Source organism: Charadrius vociferus, unplaced genomic scaffold (genome assembly GCF_000708025.1).
Source record: "Charadrius vociferus isolate BGI_N301 unplaced genomic scaffold, ASM70802v2 scaffold61, whole genome shotgun sequence".
NCBI classification, from domain to species: Eukaryota; Metazoa; Chordata; class Aves; order Charadriiformes; family Charadriidae; genus Charadrius; species Charadrius vociferus.
Window position 1 is genome coordinate 1,237,156 of NW_009646945.1, and position 11,313 is coordinate 1,248,468.

Consider the following 11,313-nt stretch of genomic DNA (forward strand, 5'->3'; position numbering starts at 1 on the left):
TAATATGGGGGCCCTTGCGGCAGGAGCTGATGCTGCTTATATCTTTGAAGAACAGTTTGATATTCGAGAGCTCCAGGTATACAGTATTAGAAATGTTTTCCTAATTTTTAAGTCGATCCTAAAATTGTTGTACATGTATGGCATAATGTGTATGTTCGCAGTAGATGGCTTATGTTACAAAACCCCTGAATGTTTGGGTTACCTCTAAAAGCTACATTTGTCAGTAGCGTTTCATATAATGCTGGTTTTGATGCCATATTTTATAAAGGAACATATAACAATTATTCTTGGCATCAGATTCAGTTAACTGACAGAATTATTTTATGTCATTAAACACTACTAGGTGAATTGTGTCATTTTAAGTATTCTGATTGAAATTCAAATTACATGCAAATAAACAGACCTGGGCAGTTTTAAAAGAAAAACAAAGGGGGGGGAGAATACCTTTTCCATTGTATTAGATGGCTATTCATGTCAGAAGTTGAATAGTATGTAAGGTGTATTAGATACTGACTTTGATACCACAAATATTTGGATCATGTTTGGAAGTGTTACTAAAATAAAGATCTCAGGCTTTAAGGATTACAGATTAGGGTGTAAGCTGGTATGGAACTTGTCTGCGAGGCCTTTACACTTCTCAGGTAATTGGCGCTAGCTGCAGTCATGTACAAATACAAAGCTAAACAGATAGAAATTTCCTGAAAAGAAAAGAGGTGTGAAATGAATTGTAATTCCTCCCCACTCATTTCTCAGTGGCCTGTACTCTTCACGTCAAATGTGGGAGTACCAGCACAGCAGAACATCGCTGTATCCATATCAGGACTTTTGCAAGGACAGGGAGTAAGGGCAAGATGTGATCTTTTGTGGCAATTTCTGCAGTTTTATGTATATTGACGTTTTACAACTTGGTGCTATACCAGTATAGCATACAAAACAATAACTTTCTGTTGCTATTAAAATCAGTTATTTATGCCATGGAGAAGGAATTTTGTTTTAACCCAAGATGAATACCCATACACAGTAAATTACCCTGGATCTCCAAAAACCTGCTGACTGTTTGAATTTCCACATAATATTTGATGTGGAATACTTTACAGAAGTTCTCAGGATATGTAAGCTCATTAGTTATTTTAGAGTTCTGTATGGCTTGATAAAAATACTTTTGGTTTTTCTAGGCTAATGTGGAACACTTGACTGAAAAAATGAAAACCAGTATCCAGCGTGGTCTAGTGCTGAGGTAGGCAAAAGTAGTTTTAATAAATGGTATCAGTGATGCTGAGCACTTCCCTCCAAGTAGGCTGTTTGGCCACTTGCAAGGACACTCTAAGTCTATATTCCTTGATTATTCCTTTAGCATGACATTCTTACTAAAGTTGTAGCTCCAGAAGGCACCTGGGAGCTGCCTGGATGCTCAGGTCCAAAGCTTCCTTCTTTCTATGTAAATATATTTGCTCTATAATCTAATATTTTATCCTATTTCCAGCTTATTTTCTTATCAGCTTTGTCTTTTATTGTAGATTCTTTCTTACTATAGATCATGTGAAAACTAGCATGCATGTGTACACATATAGTATGGCCTTTACTATAAAAATCCTACTTGGATTTTAGGAGATAACACAGAATAAAATTGCTTTCAAAAATCAGAACGTTTAAAATATGTTGACTAGCATGTTTTAAAATTATACCTTCTTAGGCAGCATGAATCAGGCTGTAGCTTCTCTCTTCCTTGAGCATTTATTTTCAGTATGCCACGTAGCAAAGGGCTGAAAAATCAATACCACGATAAATCGTATGAGGATACTCTTATATTTGTACAGGTTCTACTAGTTATATGACTAGGGTGAGAAAATATCCTATGTTGACAATATTGGTAATGAACAACCTAAAGTACTGTTCATTATCCTTGCTTTTATAAAGGGCAAAATGATGACTTTGGATGTCGATGAATTTTTGTTTTATTGCAGTTTTTCCTTTGCATAATGAACATGTCAGACCTAAAATGATATTTTTCACCACCTTAATCAATAATGGATTCCAAGTGACCTGCTAGTGATGTCATTGTACTAAAAGTAATGCAGACTTCAAAATTGGGAGCATGTTACATAAAAGTGAAGATATGTGATGAGATTAAAATATCCAAGCCATGATTACTGATATCAAGAAAATGGGAAAACATTTGCTGTTCAGTTGCTGAAAGACATCCACTAATTAATAGTAAATTTGCTAACTGTGTCTGGCCTTAATTGTTACAGAAATGAGAATTGCAATGAGAACTACACAACTGACTTCATTTATCAGCTGTATTCTGAAGAAGGAAAAGGAGTGTTTGACTGTCGAAAAAACGTATTGGGCCACATGCAGCAGGTGAAAATTACTTTAAAATTACAGTCAAACTTAACTTTGTAAGAGCAAAGAGCATACTCTATTCAAGCATTTCAAGCACATCTGACTCGGGATTAAAGATTAAAAAAAGTGTGTGGATTTTTGTTTGTAGGTAACTCAGAAGTTTTTGTTAGGATTGTATTCTCTTGCAATTCCTTCTTAAAAATCTAAGAAAAAACCACATTGGATTCTTAGTGATTCTCATTTTTATTCCTCTCCTGTCTATATTAATAAACAATTACACTTTTTAATAGATAATACAGCTATGTTATTATTATTATTGTAATGCATCCTTAGAACACACTTATCTGCCCATCCGTGATGTATTTGGCTTCTGAACCCTGGAAGAGATGAGATTTTGTTAAGAAAATATGTGCAGATAGATTGTTCTTGTGGAAGCGACAGTAGTGAGCTACTCCTTGTGGTCTTTGTACCTTCCATCTCTTTATCTCACTATAGTGCTTGTTAGTGGGCAAATAGTAAGTTGCTAATTTGGCTACACTAACCACCAAGACTGAGGTAGAGTAAAAAATACACATAGACCCGAATTTCTCAAGTACTAGTAGTGAAACTACTGTCCTTCCTTTTAAGTCATTTCAAGCTGTATGTATATTCCCCTTACTCCTATATAATTTTTGATTATTCAACATTTGGCACCTTATGCAGAAAATTTCACAAAGTTTATTTTGAAGGTCAAGACCAGCGTTAGTCAAACCATCTATTTGGAACTACTTCACATGTGACTTCAGTCCCATCTGCCGCACTGAAAATGGACAGGAAAGCCAGACTTTATATTAAATAGACCCCAAACTAATGTTTTTACTCCCAGAACTATATAAAGGCTTCTGTAATACTTGGAATGAAAATAGCCAAAAAAAAAAAAAAGAAAGAATGCGATTACTAGTCTAGGAAGTCCCAGCACAGTTGTTTCACCCCAATATTGCACACAGGGCCTTGTGACCTTCCTTGTCTAGCGGCAATAGAGCGCTACGCTTCCCAGGCTGCTGAGATACCGAGAGTCTGCACTTGCGTTCCTCGGGCCCTCTCTGACAGCCCTCCGTCGCCTCTTGCCTGGTTTGTGTTATGCTGAACCCAGGTCGCCCCGTGGTAGCTGGGTGGTGCGGAATGATCAGCGCCAGGGGGAAGGGGAAGAAAGTGCCCTCCGTTTATCTAAGTGAAAAGTATTATTGACTCAGTGAGGATTAACACAAATTTTATGTATTTTAGCTTGATTTGTGTGGTGGGGTTATTGGTTTGGTTTTTTTCCTAGGTGGGGGGCAGTGGAGCTAAGAGGCAGAGCAGGCCATTAACAGATGACTAATAAAATAAAGACACATTACTTGTTCAAAAACTAAACTAACACACAGTTAAATTTTCACACAGGGTGGTGCACCTTCACCATTTGATAGAAACTTCGGGACAAAAATTTCTGCAAAAGCTATGCAGTGGATCTCCAAAAAACTGCAAGAAACCTACCGAAAAGGTGCAGAAATACTTGGTGCTATCTCGTCTCTGCCCTTGGTTAGCTCTCAGGATATAAAGCTGCTCTACTACACAAACATGTGAATGTATATTAGTTAGTCAACATACTTCTTTCCCTCGATTATGTTTTTATTAATCAGTAGTGCCTTGCTGTGCTCCTACTGTAAGATTTCCCCTCAAGTGAGGTCAATAATTCAGATAGCTGTTTTCTTATCTTTCTTTACAAAAATGCTAGTGTGATTGCAGTTTTTCGTGCATGAAGGAATTGATGGTTATATAGTTACATCTGTTCTTCCTTTTTGTTTCATGGTGGCTACATGGGATACAGAAGAAGGTAATATGTCTTCTTTGGGAATTTTTGTAAAATGTTTTTTACTAAAATCTAATTTAAAACTTGATGTTAAAAATCAGTTTTACTGTTGCTTAATTACACTGTATTTTCATTGCTAATCACCAAAGCTAAATCAAAAAAGTGAAGATCTCCTAACCCTATTAAAGTACTAATTGATGTTGTATCATTACATTAAATATTCAGTAATTGGAATTAAGCTACCGTAAGCTCCCCATTCAATTTAATTACAGAAAAAGGGTATTTGCCCTGACAAGTGTAAGAAAGATCCTGAATTTGTTCATTCTTTTTAGGAAAAGTATTTGCCAACACCGATGACTCAGTTTGTTTGCTGGGAATGCGTAGACGCAACCTTGTTTTCCAACCTGTGGCTGAGCTTAAGAATGAAACAGACTTCGTGTACGTATACGCTGCTTACATTTTAAACATCCCAACACAGGCTTCCTTCCACCACATCAAACATCTTCGCCACAGTGCTGACACACAGCGTTTGCCAACCACTTTACTCTACTTTTGTCTTTGCCCTATAATCAGCCAGTGATTCACTTTGATTGTTCACTTGTCTTCTCTAACAACTCCCTTCGTGCTTTCTCTTCGTCCTCCTTATACTTGGAAGTCTCTTGTTAAGAATTCTGGGACTCCACTCTCCTTTTAAATAACATTCTCAAAATGGTCTTTGCTCTAATGCCTTGAATTACTTCTGCCACAGTTTAGTGGGGCAGCATTTCTGCACCCAATTTGGTATATTTACCTATAAAGAACATCTTTACAATAAAATCTGTTAGTTTCTTCAGTATTCTGTCCTTATTTCTCCCCATTTGGGGTCAGTGTTTTCACTCTACCGTGGATGTCAATATCTGATCCTATTTATAAGGAAGGCCATTACTCTTAGTGTTGTCAAATGACCTACAAAATGTGTTGGTCCTAGCTACCAAGTAAATCACCTTATTTCTTTATTTTTTTTTCCCCTCACCACACCTGTTCCACAGGCACAGGATTCCCAAGGAGCAATGGTGGCTGAAGCTGCGACCACTGATGAAAATCCTGGCCAAGTACAAGACAAGTTATGATGTTTCAGACTCAGGACAGCTGGAGCATGTTGCTATGCACAGCCCAAAGGAAGCAGAAACCGGAGCCATCTAAAGACATCACTTTTAGAGTATTGTAATAGATGCACATTGTGAGTAACAATGCTTTAGAATCGTTACAGCTTTGTTTTGTAACATTTAAATTATTGTACCAGCACTTTATGTGAACCAAGACATTCAGATGTCACAGAGATTTTGTCCTGTATTTGTGTTATGTTTGAAGCAAACCCTAGCATCTAATAGATAAGCACCATTTACTGATACTGCCCTTTAACAAAAGTGCGACACCCCTTCTATGCACTCTGTAAGTTACTCACCTACTGCACTTTGTTTCAGAGTACTTACACCCAAAAAATAAGTGTAGATGGCTAGCTTTGTCTTGAGTTACAGGATGTGCTTAATGTATCTGAAGTTAAATAAAGTACTGTTGCAAACATGAGTGACTTGTTAGAATTGTATTCGCCTGCTTTTAAACAACTGGGGGAATAACATTTGATGAAGGATTCTCTATACATTCCAGTAAAGGAAAAAAGCACCTGCCCTTTTCCTTTCCTGACCCTGCAGGAAGCAGTCACAGCAGGGTAAGCTGGTTCATGTTGCTTCTTCTGGATTCCTTTCTCCTTGTACAGGGATGATAAAAATATTTCGGGGGGGTGGGATGACACATGGGATGTGAAGCTTTAACAACGTGAGCTTCAGAAGGATGTAATCTGGTCCTTGAAGAAGCTGAGAGAAACATCAAGCAAGACAATTAAAATAAAATACAACCCATAATGATGAAAGAGGGTAAATGAGGCTGCCAAAGCCACTAGTAATGTTTCCTCATGCCAGCTTATCTGTTAACTGGACCTTGACAAAACATTAAAAACAAGATTGTGTCATATCAATATGACTGAACGTTGCCCAAACTGTCAAGATAAGCTAAACTTAAAAATATCCTGTCCCCATTCATTGATTCATGATTTGCCCACTACAGCCCCGTCTTGATGGAAGGTGGAATAGATTGGCACAAAGCTCCTCCCCCTGCAGGTGGCTTACACAAAGGAAGCTGGAGTTACCACACCAAAGAATGAAATCTGTCAGTATGAGACATAGGGTTTTTTATATCCAACAGCAGACATAATTTCAAACAAACACCATTCTAGAGTTTTACAGATACAAAAATATTTAATTTATATAGTACTCATACGCAATTGGAGGAGTCAGTCTTCAGTAAGCTATTAATGTTGGTCTGTGCCATAACAGGAAATCATTCTTGCTCTCAAATACTGTATGGTTAGAAAATTTTTCACATAGTTGTTTCAAGAACAGCTTTTAACTGGTTTGTTGGACACTTAAAAGCAGCAATCAACATTTAAGTTGGACCATAGCACAGTTTAAAGTTACAACAAAAAACTAATTATATAGCACACATCATTGACTTGTTTTGTGTTAGTTTTGATGTTCAGCCCCAATTCATCGTTTCACCCATGAGGGATCTTTGGTGATATCTGCATTTTCTGGGCCAAGTACAGCTTGACCTCGAGTGCTCTTTCCAGCAGCAAGATATCTGCAAGAAAAAAAAAAAACAAACAAACAGATTACTGAATACAGCAGTTTCTCATTTAACTCTGCTATACAAGTTAAAAATACTCCCATCTCAGGAAAAAGTGCTGTTTGATATGTACCCATTGTTTGCTTTTAGAGCATCTTTTGGATTTAGTGTTCTCCAGTCATCACAATACAACAGTCTCTTAAGACATTGCTGTAACTATTTTATCTCCTTGGATTCTTAAGTCTAAAGAGGAATTCAGAAGCCTGAAGAAGCACAAAATGCTATGAGTCTGGAAGAACCAGCTCACAAAGCCAGGAGATGGATGTCTGAGCATACTCGTTCTCCAGACAGTTGTGGACCCTTCAAAAGTAAAACAAACTGGGAATGTAGGAGGGAGTTATATCTGCTAAAATGCAAGAAGCAGGATATAATTAACATCTCTGTCTAGGTTACAAAAGCAAATAGTGGAAGTAGTACGAAAGACCAAGGGAAGAAACCCAAGAACTTTATGATGACATATGACAACTTTTACAAACTGTTTTCTTCTTCAGATTAGGTTTTTGTTTTATTTTTCAAGTAAACATTTTCCTAAATTGAGCAGAGACTTACTTGTTTGATACATCAACCAGGTTATCACTGTTGACAGCAAAAAGTTGTTCTCTGTGCGACTGCTTCATTTCATCTGAAATCCCGTATAAGAAATGATCCATTCCTAGGAAAAAAAAGAAACCCACACGCTGCGTTGGTGTACTGGAATCTCACTTATAACCAACTGCGTGAACGAGTGCAAACTAAGGCAGTACCTGTGCTGGAAGGGAAGAATAGAGACTACCATTAGGCCATTGTTCTGAGACAATACCCAACTGGAAATCAAACATCAAAGGTTAGAATTGGGTAAATTAATTTTCTGAGGTAGTAAGAGTTTCCTATTTAGGAAAAAAATAAAAAAAATATATAAAAAAAATCATATTCTATACTGGCAAGTGATTTAAATTGTCAAAAATCTAAACATAATGGTGGTCCAGAAAACCTAAAACACCGTAACATGATTTGTTCTAAAGAGTCTCAGTACTTTCTAACATTTTAGCCAAACTGCATTTCATGAAGCTTCTATTTTTATTGTGGCTTATAAAAACAAACTTAAAATGTGCAACCAGTTGTAGTATACGCACAAGACAAAGGTTTGATCACCTTTTTGTTGGAATACTTGCCTACAGTATTTTAATGTTAATGTTAAAATTTAATATTATAGGTCCATGAACAACCAGAGAACTCCAATGTAATCACAGAAAAGCTTTTGTCACACAAATAATCATAGAAGGAAAAAAAGTGGCTTGGGAGGACACCTGTCACCTACTCCAACCTCCTGCCCAAAGCAGGGCTGACTGCAAAGTTAGGCAAGGTCCTGATGCAGGGCCAATGACCGAAACAACAGTAGCACGAAGGGACGGGTGTTTCTCTCCACAAGAGCTTCCAGGCCTGCTGAACAACGTTCCTCTATTCAGTGTCTCACTACATCTGCCACAGCTCTGTTAAGATGCGTGTTCAAATAGCAAAGAATGTAAACCATTACTCTCACAACACCAACATTCAATATGGATGCCTTTCACTCATAGGCACCTAAAATTATTTCTTTTTTTTAATTGCCCAGAACAAAACCAAGTTTCCTTAGCTGAAAGTCAGCTTCATTTTAAGTTTCCTTTTTTAAAAAGTTAGTGTTAATACAAGTACTTACTAAAATAATGCTAATTTTAACATAATTCCTTTGTGTGTAGGAAAGGAATGTATTCTAACTTAGCAAGCCTTGGATTGAAATTAAGCTGAAAATGAGGTAGGGAGGGAAGGAAAAGCGCGGAAAGCAAAGCAATGTGTGAGCAAACTGAAAAGATGTGAAGATACTCATTAAGTATGCAGATACGTAGAGAAGATAACACCCTCCACCGCAGCAGGCAGGCTTTTAAGCTTTAACTTCTTCAAAAGAGTAATGCTCAAAAGATTAGTGACGTTCATAGTCAATACGCATACTTGTGTCAGGAAAATAATCCTTCAACTTTTTTTTGAATCGGAAGACCAGTATTTCTTTTTATTTGCTTGCATTTAATGCCCTTTCCGAACCTAAAATTGTTTCTTTAATCTACCTCCATCTCCCAGCTGTAACACCTGACACCAATGGTGTCCGTGTGAGCACAAAAACTTCAGTAGAGAGACTGAACACGTGTGGTGTTTCTGAAAGGGAGCAACAGGGATTGACTGCTTCGTTGAAACTGCAATTGTCTTACATCTGCCGAGTACAAATTTAATCATATGATACAGTTTAGCAAACTATTTTCTTCCCTTTAAATTTAAAATAGAAAAGATAAATACTCGCAGCACTGGGAGGATGGCAAAAATATACCTTTATCTGAAGGAGCTATTGGTGCATCTACAGCAGCAAATACTGCTAGCTTAGCTTCATCGATATCTTGTTGGGTGAATTCTCCGGATTTGGCCCATTCAACTGCTTTTTCAAATGTTTTCAAGGTGACTAATGAATTTGGGTCTCTTAGGAAAAAAAAAAAAAAGTAAAATTAATTACTGTAGTCTTACGAAATGAAATACTGTAATTGCTTTGTTCTCGCTTCATTCATAGTTTACTAACCATCATACAAACAAATCATAAACTTCCTTTTTGCTTACAAAAAGAGAGTTTGTTTTTTTTTTTTTTTCCAGAAGAAAGAAGTGTTGCAAACCAGGCATATTTTGCATTTTAGATAGACAAATGCAGCAAGTTCAGTCGGCTAAAAGTAGTTCCACAGCAGCGTGTAGAGAGCTGGTATTTAAAGAGATGGTAAACCAGCACTGTTTACGATGCACCATCAATTTGCTGCAAGAGCTTAGTAATCACAGCTGCCGTTAATATCAACGGCAGAAATATGTACGATATGCCCTATCTTCTCTAAGCTGTGTTTCCTGCTACACCTGTTCCTGCTCTCTGTAAAACAGGTGCAACAGGTTAACAACCAGTGAAATGCTAACCAAGACAAGTCCCACCATGCTGAAGCGTCACAGAGAGGGAAGGCTGCTCAAATTTTAGCTAGGAATCCTGACCAGGCACTGTGCTAGGCTGCCTTCAGTCTAGGGAACCGATTTAAGCCAGGACTCCAGCCACATAAGATTTTTAGTGAGGATTATGACTAGTCTTTAATACCAGTTCAAATTTCATCCAAAAGAACTTTGGCAAGACCAATGCAAGGTAACTATTCTGGACTGGCCAAAAAGAGGAAACGAAAAGGAGGAGAAAGCTGTTCTAGCTCTTCACCAGCAATGCTTTCTGATGGATCTCTGATGATTCCAGCCACAGCCACCAAAGGGAGCAGCATATCTTCAAACCCAGGACCGTGGGGAACAACAACAACATTCTACTTCCTGGTCTCAAATTAGAATAGTCTTGAATTCCCATTTTTAGGGCCTCCTCAATCCAGGAAGAAACAAGCGAAAACCAGTTCTACATAAATCTGGTACCGAGACAGTAAACATCTAAGTACAGCAACACCACAGTTGCTACCAGCAGAGGTAAGTTAGCTTTCCTAAGGACAGCAACCAGAGAAAGCAAGGAGGGGTTCATCAACAAAACTGATACACCTTAAGTAACTAATCTGAACATCATCAGCACTAAATCACTTTCTTGTGATTCAACATTCTTTTTATTTCACTTGATCTTGAAAGAGAGCTACAACTAAGTCAAAAAAAGATACACGAGAGTGCAGTCAGCGATGCCCTGGGATGTGAACAGGAAAGAATGAACCTACTGTTACCTGTAGGAGTAGAAAGTGAATATGCCATTGTGGCTAAGCTTAGCACCTCCACCATAAGCCCCTCCTTTCTCTCTGATTTCTCTATGCAGGAATTTAGCTGTCATCAACCGTGCAAGAATTCGAAGGCTGTAATGAGAGAAACAACAACAGCAGAAATGTTAAATGAATTTGACAACCGTAATATTGCAAGTTCCTCTAAAGTTCACAAAGATCCCTCATTTGCAATGCATTGCTTCTTGTAAGCTACAACAATTCTCAATATTTAAAATAGCTGAATAATGTGACATCATTCTGAGTGGCACCGCTTTGGAATGTTCCTTGACTATTTCCATTTATTTCATTTAATGAAATACGAGAGCAGCCTCCTAAACTTTCTCACATGCAATAGGATTGTCAACTCAGACACAGCGAGGCAGGCAGGGCTGTTTATGTGAAAGTTAGAGGACAGCGGCCCCTTGTTACTTAATCTCAGCATTTACTAAACCAGGGCATTTCTGGGCCTAGCCATGCAAAGATTGCTCCATAAGGAATTTGTGACAAACGCACTGCAAAGCATTTTCTATTGACACTCCATTTTCTGTGGTTGGTCTAACGCTTTCCATTTAGGTTTGTGCTCTGCAACACACAGAGAAGCTCCCTGCGGATCCCATCTCCCACCTTGCGTAGTCTGCAGTGGTGTAGGGA

At 37.9% G+C, this 11,313-nt stretch overlaps 2 protein-coding genes across 2 annotated transcripts in view; one reads left to right on the plus strand and one right to left on the minus strand.

Annotated features, from left to right (window-relative positions):
- The window catches only part of PFKP (phosphofructokinase, platelet), a 39,102-nt gene extending 33,364 nt beyond the window's left edge, over nucleotides 1-5,738 (plus strand). The window contains exons 18-24 of the mRNA XM_009895119.1: nucleotides 2-76; nucleotides 1,176-1,237; nucleotides 2,253-2,364; nucleotides 3,766-3,865; nucleotides 4,193-4,198; nucleotides 4,507-4,612; nucleotides 5,203-5,738. Of these exons, the coding sequence (XP_009893421.1) occupies nucleotides 2-76; nucleotides 1,176-1,237; nucleotides 2,253-2,364; nucleotides 3,766-3,865; nucleotides 4,193-4,198; nucleotides 4,507-4,612; nucleotides 5,203-5,356 (615 nt within the window). The 3' untranslated portion in view covers nucleotides 5,357-5,738. The remainder of the gene's footprint in view (nucleotide 1; nucleotides 77-1,175; nucleotides 1,238-2,252; nucleotides 2,365-3,765; nucleotides 3,866-4,192; nucleotides 4,199-4,506; nucleotides 4,613-5,202) is intronic.
- A 1,018-nt stretch (nucleotides 5,739-6,756) lies between these two features.
- PITRM1 (pitrilysin metallopeptidase 1) overlaps nucleotides 6,757-11,313 on the minus strand; it is a 37,898-nt gene continuing 33,341 nt past the window's right edge. The window contains exons 26-30 of the mRNA XM_009895120.1: nucleotides 11,287-11,313; nucleotides 10,630-10,755; nucleotides 9,231-9,376; nucleotides 7,445-7,547; nucleotides 6,757-6,850 (exon numbers count right to left, since the gene is read on the minus strand). Coding sequence (XP_009893422.1) covers nucleotides 6,757-6,850; nucleotides 7,445-7,547; nucleotides 9,231-9,376; nucleotides 10,630-10,755; nucleotides 11,287-11,313 — 496 coding nt within the window. The remainder of the gene's footprint in view (nucleotides 6,851-7,444; nucleotides 7,548-9,230; nucleotides 9,377-10,629; nucleotides 10,756-11,286) is intronic.